This window comes from Saccopteryx bilineata, chromosome 5 (assembly GCF_036850765.1).
Source record: "Saccopteryx bilineata isolate mSacBil1 chromosome 5, mSacBil1_pri_phased_curated, whole genome shotgun sequence".
In the NCBI taxonomy this organism is placed as follows: Eukaryota; Metazoa; Chordata; class Mammalia; order Chiroptera; family Emballonuridae; genus Saccopteryx; species Saccopteryx bilineata.
Genome location: NC_089494.1, coordinates 18,645,550 through 18,661,421, shown reverse-complemented (window position 1 = coordinate 18,661,421; position 15,872 = coordinate 18,645,550). Strand labels below are relative to the sequence as shown.

The 15,872-nt window shown below is 44.3% G+C and overlaps 1 protein-coding gene across 2 annotated transcripts in view; it reads left to right on the top strand.

Annotated features, from left to right (window-relative positions):
* Positions 1–2,810: 2,810 nt before the first annotated feature.
* Positions 2,811–15,872, top strand: part of ARPC2 (actin related protein 2/3 complex subunit 2) — a 30,839-nt gene continuing 17,777 nt past the window's right edge. Inside the window, exons 1-4 of one of the 2 annotated variants that reach the window (XM_066280346.1) lie at positions 2,811–2,951; positions 3,168–3,249; positions 12,154–12,188; positions 13,440–13,552. In XM_066280346.1, the coding sequence (XP_066136443.1) occupies positions 3,176–3,249; positions 12,154–12,188; positions 13,440–13,552 (222 nt within the window). In that variant the 5' untranslated portion in view covers positions 2,811–2,951; positions 3,168–3,175. Of the gene's footprint in view, positions 3,250–11,783; positions 11,913–12,153; positions 12,189–13,439; positions 13,553–15,872 lie in introns of both variants that reach the window. The other variant, XM_066280347.1, reaches the window with a different exon arrangement.

Genomic DNA, 15,872 nt, shown 5'->3' with positions numbered 1-15,872 from the left:
AAAAATTGAGAGTCAATATTTTGCAAAGCACAGCATCATAAAATTTCCAACAAATAGCCTAAAGAGAAAATCCTAATGCTTCCAGACACAGGGAAGATGGTACAAACAAAAAATAAGGGATATGAATAGGAATCTGACTTTTTAAGTAACAACTCTGAAAGGTAGAAGAAAATAGAATGATACTTTCAAAATTATAAGGGAAAAGTATTTTCAAACTTGAATCCAGTAACCAGCCCAACTATAAATCAAGTGTTGGAATAAAGATATTTTAAAATATACAAAGATTCTAACAACATATTCCTTACCTCTCATCCTTAGGAAGTTACTAGAGGTGCTTTAGCAAAACAAGGAGGTAAACCAAGAAAGAGGAAGACACGGGATCCAAGAGAAGGGTAGAACCAGTCCAGAACAGTAATAAAGGGAAATCCCAGAACAACAACTGTACCACAGTCTAGAATAGCCCTGAGTCCAGATGGAAACAAGAGGAAAGAAGATCCTGGGACAATGACTCTATAGGAAAAGTGGAACTTATGTATTTGAGTATATGGAAAATATTGCTAGACTTTTTGACAGAGTCTTAGAGCACTCGCTGTGGTTAGGAGGCAGCCAACTGTAAATATATTGAAAATTGACAAGTGAGAATGAAAAAAAGGTAATGATTAAGAAAAATGAAGGGCTGTATAAGCAAGAAGGCATGGCTGTAGTGCACTTCATGATTCATTGGTAAACAATATTCTCACACAGAATAATTTAAATGCTGATTATTGATTAACCAAAAATTATTACACAATTATGTGATAGAGGTGTGTTCTTATCTATCATGTCAGGAAGTCAACCGATAATCCTTAAAATGAACAAATCAAGAATTTAGACCTGTGGTGGAGCAGTGGATAAAACATTGACCTGGAATGCTGAGATCACCGGTTCGAAATCCTGGACTTGCCGGGTCAAGGCACACGGGCAAAGCAATTACTGCAAGTTGATGCTACCTGCTCTTCCTCCTGCTTCTCTCTCAACCCTCTCTTTAAGATCAATAAATAAAATCTTTGTACTGGCAGGATAGCGTGATTGGTTAGTGAATCATCTGAAAGCATGGATGATGTGACTGGTTCCATACCCGGTCAGGGCACATAAAGGAACAGATTGATGTTTCTGTCTCTCTCTCTCTCCCATCTCTCGCTAAAACAACACATTTTTTTTTTTAATTTAGTCGTATAAGCATTTATTTAGATCTATAGATCTAATCCGGATGAATATGTGTAAGAGTTGAGGATATTTGCTCTAAAGAGTATAGGTCAGGGAACTGTTTTTTTCATTACCAGCTTTTAGTATACTGTATCTGTATATTTAAAAAATAGGCCCTGGCCGGTTGGCTCAGCGGTAGAGCGTCGGCCTGGCGTGCGGGGGACCCGAGTTCGATTCCGGCCAGAGCACATAGGAGAAGCGCCCATTTGCTTCTCCACTCCCCCCTCCTTTCTCTCTGTCTCTCTCTTCTCCTCCCGCAGCCAAGGCTCCATTGGAGCAAAGATGGCCCGGGCGCTAGGGATGGCTCCTTGGCCTCTGCCCCAGGCGCTGGAGTGGCTCTGGTCGGGGCAAAGCGACGCCCCGGAGGGGCAGAGCATCGCCCCCTGGTGGGCAAAGCGTCGCCCCTGGTGGGCGTGCCGGGTGGATCCCGGGTCGGGCGCATGCGAGAGTCTGTCTGACTGTCTCTCCCCGTTTCCAGCTTCAGAAAAATACAATATATATATATGTGTGTGTGTGTGTGTGTGTTTATGAATTATTTTAGTTCAATTAACATTAATGTCAAAACATTAGCATGTGATTTGGGGGGGATCTGTAATTTCTTGAGGCTTACCCATGGCTGGTAAGTAAGGTACTCTGTTTCAAAGGGCTATATGGGCCTTGATGACTGGGGAGGGGGGCAGGGAGAGAACTGTTGTTCATTTTGGAGATCTTAATCACCCCTCCCGCCCAAGCGCGCGTAGCAGAAAATAAATCAACTAAGTTTTTGTTAAATTTTCCCTGGAGAAGGTACACAGGGAGAAGGTGCAGGTGTAGCACAAAAATGAGTTCAGATTCTGCACGCAGATGACTAAGAAGGTATGTGTGGCAGAGGTACTGGAAGGTGAGGGTTTCCGAGGGAAAGATAATCACGTTCAGTCACGTTCCAGCACCCGGAGGCAGCTCCCCAGGCTCAGAATTGGAGACATGACAGGAACTCAAGGAGGCCTATTCATCCAAGTTGTCTTTTAACCTAGATGACTTTTCATTCCTTTCCTTCACTGCCCTTTAAACAATCAGCAGTTACATAATTGAGAGTTTATTTATTGCCTGTTTCCTTTACCAGACTATAAGCTCCACTAGGGCAGGACCTTGTCTATTTCATTTACCACTGTATCCCCGGGACAGAGCAGGAGCCCACTAAAATATTCCTTGGAGAACTGTGTTACGATGCCACTGGGAAGTCATTAGTCTGACATGAGAAAGAAACACACCAACAAAAAACAAGCTGAGAGCAAAGAAGCCGGCCGGTAGACAAGGACGAGCCACTTGCGAGGTCTCCGAAATGACAAGACCGGAAGGGTGGAGCTGGACCTCTGGGATAAGCGAGCGGGAGGGACAGGCTGGACCGTGAGACAGGCCTTGGGAAACCACAGCCGCCTGGGAGTCTTACAGGGGATGGACGTGAGACTGTAGGAAACTGGAGACCGGGTAGCGGCATTGCGCATGCGGAAGCGCAGCCTCCGTTTTGTCCCCCGCCCGCCTGCGTGCGCGCGCACGAAGGGTCGGAGCGGAAATGGCGCCGCGGGACCGCGCGTCCGGGCGGCGAGCGGAAGTGGGTGTGAGAGCGGAAGTGGCCGGCTAGAGCCGGGGGCTGGGCGGGGATCGGGCTCGGTGAGGCGGTGGCGGCGGCGGCGGCTCGGCAGGCGGGTTCAGGCTTCTGGGGCCAGGTCGGTCGGGTGGGTGGGTGTCTTCACAGCTAGTGCGTGCGCGAGCCAGTGCTCGCGTCTTCCCTTTTCCCCCCACCCTGGTCCCTCTCCCTCTCTACCCTAACCTCTACCCCACCCAGCCCCCTTCCTCAGGGGGCAGCAGGGCTGCTCCCTCTGTCCTTCCTTCCCTTACCCACCTTCACCCGCCCTTGTTTCTCCTTCCCCTGCCCGGGGCAGCCGCCGCCATGATCCTGCTGGAGGTGAACAACCGCATCATCGAGGAGACGCTCGCGCTCAAGTTCGAGAACGCGGCCGCCGGGTGAGCGCGCGCCCGGGGCCGGAGGGTGGCAGGGGAGGCAGGGTTGACCCCTGCTGATCCCCAGTGTTCAGCACCCCCAGACATGGAGGAGAGAGGTGGAGGACCTGGCCGGGCGTGGGGCTGCCCGGGCGGAGTAGACGTGGGAGGCGATTGGGTGCGGTGGGGTGAGGGGTTGAGATGCGTGGGGAGAGGCTCAGGGGAGGATGCGGAAGCAGGGAGTGGACCGGAGTGCGCGTGCCAAAGGGCAGGAGACCTGTGGACGCGGGGGCAGCTTGGGCCGGAACTCTAGCAGGAAGATCCCGTTGCCCTCCTTAGCGGGCGTGGGACCACTTCCCCCCAGTATCCCCGTCATTGTTCTGAACCCAAAGACAGCCCGTTTGGATCGAGTTGGAAGGAGTTTTCAGGGATTCCCAGGGCTGGGGAAGGAAGAAGATGCAGGCCCACATCTTTACCAGCCTTCTCGCTCCCCACCCCCCGCCCCGGATCCCCGTCTAAAGGTGCAGGAGAAAAGACCGACAGCAGACCCGCTGCCGGAAAAACGTGGTCTCTAGTTTTTCTTCCCTGAACCCTGCTGGGAGTGACACTGTCCGACCTCGTACATATTTCTCAAACAGAGCTGATAGTCCTCCCCTTCCTTATCCACACCCCTTCCTTTTATCTTCTGAGGTTCTCCTCCTCTTTTCCCCACGCACTAGCCTTTATCTGGTTATCTTTTACGTTCTTGTACCATCCCCCTGGTCTGTGATTTCTTCTGTGGTATTCCTGGCCCAGGTGCACGCTGGAAAGCCTGGAGGGTCTGTGAAGGTCTTAAGTAACTTTTTTTACGGTTGTCCTTTTTAATGGCGGGCTTAGGACAAATTTTGAAGGCAGCCTTCTGTCAAACACAGCAATCAATGAAGACAGCCTCCTCCCCCAAAGCTGCTTTGCTTTTAAAGCATGAGCCAGGAAATTTCAGCTTCTAGTTTTTGGTGTCCTGTGGTTAGTCTCTTTGCCTCATTTCCCCATCTGCGAGAATGGGGCTTCACATTTTGGTTGCAGAGTTGAGGAAATAAATGCAAACTGTTTCTGGTGAGCTGAGAACTAGTAGGAGGAGGATGGGAGTGGATTTATGGAAGGGAAATTCTAAGGGGCCACATGAAATTGTGGCTTGGAGGCATTTAAAAAAATACTTCTAACCTGCTGCTTAAATTCTATATATTGTGCCTCCTATCTCTTTTATAAGTCCACAGGTTTTATCTGTAAAACATAGCACAACCTTCCTTGAAATAACGCATACAAGGAGCAGCAGCTATTGTTTCCTTCTGTGGGCTGCAGTTGCCTTTTATATATATACATACATACACACACACACACACACACACTGCTCACAAAAATTAGGGGATATTTTATAGCTTCATATTCATTTTGAAATATCCCCTAAATTTTGTGAGCAGTATATTTTAGGCTAACTTGCTTCTTGTCTGAAGCTGTCACTTACCAGTTCCTTTGCATTTTAAATGTTCAAGCAAATTAGCTCAGTCTTATTTTGGGTGATTGCTATCTACTTTTTGAGCAGTGTAGCACATAAGAGGAAGTCAATTAACTTCTGCATTTTCACAGCTGATCTTAAGTGCATTCTTAAGTCCAGACTAGTAAAGAAATGAAACCTACTGGTTATAAACTGATCTACAAGATAAATGCCTGCACATTTTCAAGTAGGAGCATGCCTTGTAGTATAGGAGTCCAGTCACATCTATTTGTGTGCTAATAGCTTATGATTCCAAAATGTAACCCATTATTCAGAGCAACTAACCATATTAGAGGAATTAAAGTAGTCATTCAAGTCTGGAACACATAAGTTAGAACTTCTAGGACGTATAGTATATGTTGTATCAGCGTTGGCTGTTAGGGCAGGGTGGCATGGTTTGGCTTTTCTTCTGGCCTGTCTTCCCTTTGAGATGTGACTTGAAACGAGTGGGCTCAAAATATATACTTCTGAAAAGCACTTTGAAAATCTGAAGAGAAACCATGATGTCTGGCCTACGATGTAGGGCTTTCCTGAGACTGCACATGAAACACCCAGTGGCATCCTGTTTCCAAACTCAAGTGTGAATTTTAAGGCATACCAGTAAGGTGAGGCAACAGTGAAATAGTGTAGTCTTTTTTTTTTTTTTTTGTAAGAATTCCTGGTTTTTTGTTGTTGTTTTAAATTTTTTTGTTTTTAGATTTTATTTATTCATTTTAGAAAGAAGGGACACAGGGAGGGGGGGGAGGGGGGGAGGAGCAGAAAGCATCAACTCCCACATATGCCTTGACCAGGCAAGCAGGGGTTTCAAACCAGCGACCTCAGCATTCCAGGTCGATGCTCTACCCACTGCGCCACCACAGGTCAGGCAAAGTAGTGTAGTCTTTATCAAGGTGCATGCCTAAGGCAGAACTTCCAGCAAAGGATAATTAGTGTGATAATCATGAACATTTATGGGATTCTACCAGAGCTCGGCACCAGCAGGAACAGCAAAAGGGGGCCTTTCTGAGAAAGCTTGTTGGCAAAATTAGCTATAAGGGGTGAGGTGTTTTGGGTAAAGATCAGAGAAAGACGATAGGAAAGGCAGTAGCTTGGAGGAGAAGCCCTGGAAACTTGAGAGGCTTTGCTTCTGTGAAAACCTGCTGGAGACATGAGATCCATCCTGCTTTACTCTTCTCAGAGCAAACCGATTGGGGAAATTATGGTTCAGAGCAATCCTTTCCAAAGCAAATCTTCCAACTCTGTGATGCCCTATTTGATAGCCAGTAGCTTCATGTGGCTAGTTAACTTTAAATAAGAATTAAAGTGAAATAAATTTAAAATTAAGTTCCTCACACAGTTCTAGTGCTCAGTTGCCACATGTGGCTAAGGAGCTGCTGTATTTGGACCGCGCAGGTGTAAAACATTTCCACTATTTCAGAATGTTCTAATGGACGGCACTCTTTCAGCTACTGAAAATGGCAGCATGAGATAGTCTCAACAGTTCTGTGGCATATACTTCAGAACCCAGTTGCAGTAACTTTCCTTTTGAGTTTGATATTTTTTTAGTGATACAGCTCAGATTATCTTGGATCTTCCTGCCTTTGACATCCAACTAAAAGTCTATATTTCCTTCAGATTAAACCAGTTCTGTCTGTCATCTAAACTATTTAAAGAATACATTTGGTCATGACAATATTTTAATTTGGAGGCAGTTTTAACAAAGCCTGAGATTCATTCCAAACAAATTGCTTTTTATTTTTTTCCTGCCACACTCCTGAGAGAGTGGCTTATTGGAATGATTTATATATACTCACAAACTGGTAATTATTGGTAAGTTGTCTTCCTAATAGCCTGCAAACTAAGAAAATGTGACTAATTAAAAAGCTATACTCAGCCCTGCAAAGAACCTCATGTGCAGGTCTTGTCACTAGCACTGCCTTTTCATTTAGGAATTCTTACCCAGACCCCCAATTAAAGCAGAATTAATCTGGCCAATTAATTTAATTCTTTTGTTACCGTATACATACCAAGAATCTTTTCAGCCTCAGAAGCTAGGCTGCCCACTTAGCTAGAGAGTCCAAGACTGAGGGGATGCTGTCAGATGCAAATTGCTGTTGATTTTGAGTGCATGCCGGCTCCATGCCGCAGCGGTGCACATTGTGGGGAGCTGTGGCTCTGAGGGAGAGTGAAGCTCAGTAAGCAAGCAGTGCCAGCTGGGGTGGGTGAGGACTGTGGGAGGAGAAATTTGAGAAAGGAATAAATTAAATCTTGCTGCTACCTTGTTCTCATTCCCAAATCTGCTGCATATGTCCTCAGAGAGACAGACTGGTTTGAAGTGACTTGGAATTAGGACATTGTTGAAGCCTTTAGAAGGAATGGAATGCAGTGGCTGATATGCTAAGACAATCTGGTTGGTCCTTTTACAGGTCGTGATAGTGACACACTATCCTGTCCTCTGGCCTCCATGGGACTGCTTTGGACATGAAGCCCCAGAGCTAGTCTGCCAACTGATGACTCCTTCAGGGCAGGGTCTATCACTTAGTCATCTTTTCCCCCCACTGACCTCACTGTAGGTATATGGATGGATGGATGGGTGGGTAGGTAGGTAGATAGTTCAGTAAATCTTTTCTTGAAGTAGTGGGTGAAGCCAGCTAGAATGGTTCTTAGTTATTTAGGAGCTTATCGCTTTTCTGACATTGTGTGAATTGGTGTTTAGATATTCTCTATATTTTGAGATATGGCTTTAGCACAGAGTATAGGACCACCTCTTGTCTAATACGATCCATTTTTGTAGGGTTTACTCAAAAAACATGATGGGAGCCATATAGAGACTTAAAGAAGAATGATCAAAAACCTTTATAAGATAGCAGAATTCAGTAATTCCTCTAATTCTGAAGAGATAATTAGAAGAGGGACATAAGAACCCCAAGAGAATTGGATACATTTGAGAGTAAAAACTCCAAAATCCTTAATGAGAAAAGAAAATAGGAAAATATACACTGCTCACAAAAATTAGGGCATCGGATGTTCTGTTTCTTTCAGTTTTTTTTTTTTTTTTTTTTTTTTTTTTTTTTTTTTTTTTTTTCCATTTTTCTGAAGCTGGAAACGGGGAGAGACAGTCAGACAGACTCCTGCATGCGCCCGACCGGGATCCACCCGGCACGCCCACCAGGGGCGACGCTCTGCCCACCAGGGGGCGATGCTCTGCCCATCCTGGGCGTCGCCATGTTGCGACCAGAGCCACTCTAGCGCCTGAGGTAGAGGCCACAGAGCCATCCCCAGCGCCCGGGCCATCTTTGCTCCAATGGAGCCTTGGCTGCGGGAGGGGAAGAGAGAGACAGAGAGGAAAGCGCGGCGGAGGGGTGGAGAAGCAAATAGGCGCTTCTCCTGTGTGCCCTGGCCGGGAATCGAACCCGGGTCCTCCGCACGCTAGGCCGACGCTCTACCGCTGAGCCAACCGGCCAGGGCTTCTTTCAGTTTTTTGTATAGTGCATTTCCACCAATGAAATTAAAAGTTGGTTTTGCATCTCATTTGCATAATTGAACAACTTTCTTTGACTTGTTTGCTTTTCTGATGTTCTTGCTTAATAAAAAGAAATCAAATGCTTTTTTTATTGCTTCATATTCATTTTAAAATATCCCCTAATTTTTGTGAGCAGTATAGTTGCCAGGTTTGGGGTTTTTTTTAAATTTTGTTTTATTCATTTTAGAGAGGAGAGAGAAAGACAGAGAGGGAGAGAGAGAGGAGAGAGAGAAGGTGGGGAGGAGCTGGAAGCATCAACTCCCATATGTGCCTTGACCAGGCAAGCCCAGGGTTTCGAACCGGCGACCTCAGCATTTCCAGGTCGATGCTTTATCCACTGCACCACCACAGGTCAGGCACCAGGGTTTTTTTTTTATTGACCAATTACTGACATTCTAGAAGCTTCCTTAGGAAAAAATATATATTTTTCTAAAGTTTTTTTAATAAATTTTATTTATTTATTTATGTATATATGTATTTTTTACAGAGAGTGAGTCAGAGAGAGGGCTAGACAGGGACGGACAGAAACAGAGAGATGAGAAGCATCAATCATTAGTTTTTCATTGCGTGTTGCAACACCTTAGTTGTTCATTGATTGCTTTCTCATTTGTGCCTTGACCGCAGGCCTTCAGCAGACCGAGTAACCCCTTGTTGGACCCAGCGACCTTGGGTTCAAGCTGGTAGGCTTTTGCTCAAACCAGATGAGTCCGCGCTAAAGCTGGCGACCTCGGGGTCTCGAACCTGGGTCCTCTGCATCCCAGTCCGATGCTCTATCCACTGCGCCACTGCCTGGTCAGGCGCTAAAGAGTTTTAAGAGTAGTTTTTGAAACCCATCTGAATGAATTTAATATGTTTTAGTGTCTTGTGTTGTTCATTCAGTAATCCTGAAGGATTCTTCAGCTGGCTTGTTCTAGGATTCCAGACATTATAACAGAGTGACACTAATAGGGGTTCTGTTTCTCCTTGTACTGCTGATCTGTTGCTGCTTCTGGGAATTACCACAATCCCCAGACCTCTCCCAGCTGTGGCTTTGAAGTCTGGTCTCCTTTGACATCACCTAGAAGAAAAACTAATTTATTGATCACCTTTTGTGAACCAGGCACTTTCCAATGAGCTTGAATATGGCTTCATTTAATTTCAAATGTGCACTTGTAACAGATAGTGGTTCCCATTTATAGTGGAGAAAACTAGGGCTCTTGGGAGTTTTGGGGGAGTAGACATGTACTAAGCGCTGTGCAGGCACACCCAGCACTGGTGATTCCTGACCTTAGTTATGGTATGTCCCACACAGAATGGTACATTTGGGTAAATGGTCTAGCCTCGAGGTCCCACCACCTGACTGCCCTAAGGGCTGTGTGGATCATTATCTCGGCATATCTATAACTTAGTCATAAGACACTGGTTGGGAAACTTTCCTGTACACATATCTCAATTAGACGTCATAACAACCTTATGAGGTGGGTGTTTTCATCTCCATTTTCTACAAAAGGAACCTGAGTAACATAGCCTGCAGTTACATAGCCAGTAGATGATAGAACTTGCATTGAACAGTTAACTCTGAAAGACTTGCTTTTTCTGTGATTAAACTCACCGCCACTATATGAAACTTCAGCAGATGGTATGGAACAAAATATAACTTAACCATTTATCTTTTTTGGCCTGTTAAGGGGAACACTTTTTTCCAGACCAGTCTTACACACTTCTACTCCATGATTTTTTAGATCACAGGAATAAACAATAAAGCCCTGGTCTTGGAACTAAGATCATCGTGTTAGGATATTATTTCACACTCAATGCAATTTCCTTGTTGGAGCACAGAGTTGTCGGACCTTTAGCTCCCAGATGACTTCTCAGGAAGACTCCTTCGGCTTAATGTTCTCTCTGCAACTTTTCTCTCCTCTGCATTCTTTTGTGTGGCCATAAATAGTAAACTAAAATATTAATGGCAGTGATTTGACAAATTTTCTCAAATCAGGCAGCAAACCATTTAGCATAGATCCTAGCAGCTTCTTCGACAGGGGGTCTATGCCCAGGGGACTTGACAAATTAGAGAAGTGTAAGATTTCACTCAAAATGTTTATAGAAACGTAATTTATTTCTAGTTGATTCTTCTCAGTCTGTTGATGAAGTGGGGGAATGAGGTACTCAGTCCTTCACTGGCTGAGTTACTCTAAAGATTAAAAAAAGAAAGAAAAGGAAAAACCACTTCCTACATGATGCAGTCTGGACTTTTATAAACCCTTCACCCTTCCTGGCACAGCCAGCCTTCTCCAGGAGAATGTGCCTCGGTGCTTCGTCCTATCCTGCAGCCTCTGAAATCTCATTCAAATGGGCCATAAGTTAATGTTTGCCCTTTTTCTAGAGGTAAGGAATGCTTGTTGGCTATCCCTTATATTTGTCCTCAGCTACAGTTTCAAGTGAAAGATCAGAAGCACCTTAAGTTTTCATCTACTTCTATTTATCATATTCTGAACTCACTGATTCAAAAACCCACTTGATGCTTCCATTCTTAGAGATGCCCAGAGTACGTTTCCTGTAACATGGGTGGCTTTGAAGAAGCAAGGCGAAACTTTGAATGCGATTTGTATGGCTTGATTTTCCAACAGGGCAGACATGCTCTATAAAAGCTAGTTTCCTTGAAAAGTATTGTTTAGCCTCTGCAGCAGCTTTTTAAAAACAGTTATGAGCCACATTATATATTCTGTTATTTCCCAGAAACCCTGGAGGGCAACTCAGACTTGGTCCTTTTACAGGTGAGAGAGCAGTGAGATCCTCAGCAAGTTAGACAAGAATAAATGTGAAAATGTGTCTGTCTTGTCTACTGGCCCATAACACAAAGTGTGATCATTTGATTAGTGGTAGCTAGCTGATAAAACAGCTTTCATTTGTTTCCTTCCATTGGGCTTTAAGTAATGGAGAGAGCATATGAAGTAGCTTTTCACTGGGGATTAATTGGCCATTGTTTATAGCTAGGATGTATGTCATGTTTTGTAGGTGATAACTTGGTAGCATTTATCAATCAGAAGTCCATGTATCTACTAGGCTAAGCTGGGAAGCACACAGCAAGTATTAGGCTGTTGCTGCCTTCCTTTTGTATCTGTTTTTTTGTTTTATCTTTAGCAGTTCCATGGGGTAGGTAGGATCACTTTTGTTCTCCCATTTCACAGATGGGTAGATCAGAAAATAAAAATGTGTGGATATTAATTTGTCGGAAAACATCGGATTGTAAAGCTACCGTTGGAAAACAGGTGTCTTAACTGTTTTCGGTGGTTTCACCGTGGTGTTTTGTGCTACACTGTCAGCACTAGAAAGTATAGCACTAGAACTACACAACAAAAGCAGGTAGAGCCAGTCAGAGGTGGCTTCATGAAGGAGAGCTGTGGCGCATTGGTGATAGAAGGGGAAGGGGAAAGAGATCTATGGAGACTTACAGATTGTCTTTGAAATGAGGTCTTTGTTTTGTTTTATGGCCTGAAATCATCCTTTTACTTGAAGTAAATTAAAAGCATCCTGTGTTCTATTTAGCAGTTTTCCTGCTGAATGTACTACCTCCATCACTACTGTCCTGTAGGGGAGGCATTGACCAAAGATGGCATCTTGTGGTTCACATACACAAATGTGTATATCATGGTCTTAAGGAATTCCGAGTTGAAGGTGAGCACCAACCACAACACAGATTCCACATCAGCTGGAAAACAAAAGCTTTATGTGTCCTGTGTTAGTTTTTTATCCTCCACCTTGATTAAACCCCAGAGTTCAGGTGCATGAGAAAATGTTGTGTGTTAAGATTGATACAGAGTGGTCTGATCTTGAGTAAAGCTCAGGAGCCTTCACAAGTCCCCTTGAAGGCAAGCAACAAAACAGTTATCTTAATTCAGGGACTTTTGTCTTACAGAAACAAACCAGAAGCGGTAGAAGTAACATTTGCAGGTGAGTGTCTTTATCTCAAAATTATAAAACAGTGATTTTCGACCAGTGTGCCACAAGACTATAAAACATGCAGTACCTGACCATTTAGTCAGGGGCACTGACCTCTCTTCCCTTAGATTGTCAAGAAAATGACAACAGTCCACACAACAGTAGCTGTCTGGTGTGGATGAATCAAAAGTATACCCCCCTTTTTTTTGATGTGCCACAGAATTTTAATAGTTTATGTGTGCCATGAGATGGAAAAGGTTGAAAATAGCTTCAAGAGAAAGCACAATATAAAAAATAGAAAACAGAATTGTTCCTAAAACAATCTTTGACATATGGGGTACTACCTCTTAAATGTCAGGTCTTTATGAGGTCTTTAAGAATTTCTTGAACTGTGTACAGTTACCTGCTAAGATCTTAGACATTTGGGGTTAATTTTGTGGTACAAAATAAGATTTTTGAATTTTGAAATACTAAGTTATTATCTTTAAGTAGCCATTATCTCAGTTTGCCTAGAACTAGAATAGTGGGGAAACGTAAAAATGCTAGAGACCTAGTCAGCAAGTCAGAGAGAGATGTTATTGCTTTCTATTCCCTGTAAAGAATACGTCCTTGCTGTGTGAACTTTGGCGTTATATAACACCCTCTGTAAAATGAGGGTGCTTGACAAGATGGTCTTGGGAGAGCTATGACTGGCAGCGTGTTCATCCCCAGCCCCTCCTATAGGAATGCTAGCTCTCCCTAAAGAGATAGCACTCAGCACCTCGTTTCGGGGACTACACAGGGTAAGTCCTCTGTCGTTTGGGAGGACAGAAGCCAGAAGGAGAGGGTCTCATAGATTAGAAGAAATATTTGTGATGTGGTGTCTGGGATTTGGTTTCGAATAAATCATTGGGGGGGGGGTGTCTAAATGAAACAAGATTGGCCATGTGTTGATAATTGCCATATAATGGGAATAGGGGTTTATTACACTGTTGTTGTTCTCATACATGTTTAAAATACATCATAGTAAAAGTTATTTTAAAAAAATTTTTCCAGCACCAGGTTGTGGTTAAGGTAAGAATAGCTTTGTAACAGCTTTTAGAAAAGAGCAAGATAGGTACTTAACAATTCCATCCTGGTGTTCGTGCTGAGTGCCCACAGAATTTAAAATAAATGCCATTTTACATTTATGCCTTCTTATAAGGGGGGCTTTCTTGTGGCCTGCAACAGATAGATGTTATTTCCCATTCCCTAGTTAAGCAATCTTATTCACTTTACTCACAGATTTTGATGGGGTCCTCTATCATATTTCAAATCCTAATGGAGACAAAACAAAAGTAATGGTCAGTATTTCTTTGAAATTCTACAAGGAACTTCAGGCACATGGTGCTGATGAGGTAAGTTCCACATCATCTTCCTTGAGACTCTTCCTCCTCACCTTTTATTGACAGCTTACCAATCAGAAGATCCAAGGCGCTGAATCCCTCCCACTGGCCGCTCTGGACAGCTTGTCCACCTAACCAGGGGCTCTTGACTCCCATGTCCCGTAATGATGTAGAAAGGGGTGTTTCCCAAAAGAGGCTGACTCTTGGCTTGTTTGCTTTTTTTTGTTTTGGTTTTTTTTTCTGTTTTTTTTTGTTTTGGTTTTTGTTTTTTCATTTTTCTGAAGCTGGAAACAGGGAGAGACAGTCAGACAGACTCCCGCATGCGCCTGACCGGGATCCACCCGGCACGCCCACCAGGGGCGAGGCTCTGCCCACCAGGGGGCGATGCTCTGCCCATCCTGGGCGTCGCCATGTTGCGACCAGAGCCACTCTAGCACCTGAGGCAGAGGCCAAGGAACCATCCCCAGCGCCCGGGCCATCTTTGCTCCAATGGAGCCTTGGCTGCGGGAGGGGAAGAGAGAGACAGAGAGGAAAGCGCGGCAGAGGGGTGGAGAAGCAAATGGGCGCTTCTCCTGTGTGCCCTGGCCGGGAATCGAACCCGGGTCCTCCGCACGCTAGGCCGACGCTCTACCGCTGAGCCAACCGGCCAGGGCTTACTCTGGAAAAATAAAGATGTTCCCTAACCATTGAAAACAAAACCAGCTTTAGGTCAAAAAATGCAGCAAGGTGCATTCTCCTTGACCAGTACCAAATAACTATCACAAAAATGAGATGGACTTTATTCCTATAACTGTGTCAAGCAGGTATGTTAATTCTGGCCTGTTTAAAGTTTATAATTGTAATTTTTCATTCAGAAAATTGACACAAATCTTCCCTTTGAATTTTTTGATTTAATCTTCTTTAGAGCTGGCCTCTTTAAGTGTCTCTTCCTCCTATGACTACCTTAGGGGAAATAAGAAAGGAGGTCCATGCATTGTGAATCTTGGTGGCCATGCCTTATTCACTGGCTTCTTTCGATGGTTAAAGTAGCAAGTTTGGTTCCTGTTGAACTATATTTGCTCTGGGGAGAGCCATTTATGGAAGAAAGAAAATGCTATTACACCAGTTTGAGCACATTGTGGTTGAGGCTCAAAGCAGGAAGTATGACTCAGTTCCTGAATCAGTTTTCAAATATCTTTTAGTTTTAACAAGTTAGGTTCTTCTTAATCTGGTGAATAAAGATACAGCCATTTCTATGTTCTTTTTGCTCAAGAGTGGTAGCTTTTGAGTATTTAAAACTTATGTAATGAAATGGCTGTTTGCAAAAGAATCTGAACCAAATCTCAGAAATTTCTTGGTTTAAAAACTAAAATTGTATTCTAACCAAACAATACCAAGAGCCATAGATAGGCCCTGGCCGGTTGGCTCAGCGGTAGAGCGTCGGCCTAGCGTGCGGAGGACCCGGGTTCGATTCCCGGCCAGGGCACACAGGAGAAGCGCCCATTTGCTTCTCCACCCCTCCGCCGCGCTTTCCTCTCTGTCTCTCTCTTCCCCTCCCACAGCCAAGGCTCCATTGGAGCAAAGATGGCCCGGGCGCTGGGGATGGCTCTGTGGCCTCTCCCTCAGGCGCTAGAGTGGCTCTGGTCGCAATATGGCGATGCCCAGGATGGGCAGAGCATCGCCCCCTGGTGGGCAGAGCGTCGCCCCCTGGTGGGCGTGCCGGGTGAATCCCGGTCGGGCGCATGCGGGAGTCTGTCTGTCTCTCCCCGTTTCCAGCTTCAGAAAATACAAAAAAAAAAAAAAAAGAGCCATAGGTAATCGCTTCCCTTGGTTGTTCATGTACAGTTGATTTGCCCCATAAATTCAAGAGAAGAGCCAAAACCTTTTCTGATTTGCCTCTTAATTCAGTGCAAGAAGAAATGTTTAGAATTTGTATTCAGTTATTTTACCTAGAAAAGAAAAGCTTCAGGAGAAAGATCTAGTCATATAAAGTATCAAAAAGATTATATTATATAAAAGATAGTAGCTAATTCCTTTCTTTACCAGAGGCAAGACAGGTAGTTATTAAGGTGGCCGTGCTTTACATTAACCATAGAATAACTAGCTGAAAAGAATTGTTAAACAGTTGAACCGAGAACCAAATTGTGTAATGATTCTCTCTGGGCAGTCCTCTCTATGAAGATCGAGGTGCAATAATAAATCCTTGGAAGGAAAGGGAAATGAAGTGTTAATTAAGCTAGCTTTCTTAAATCTCTCCAGTTGTGCTTTCCTTAACAGTGGAACTCCAGAGCACATTGCTATTCTTACAGCCACTGCAAGGGTCAAAGAACCAACCCCACCCACTCAAGTGGGT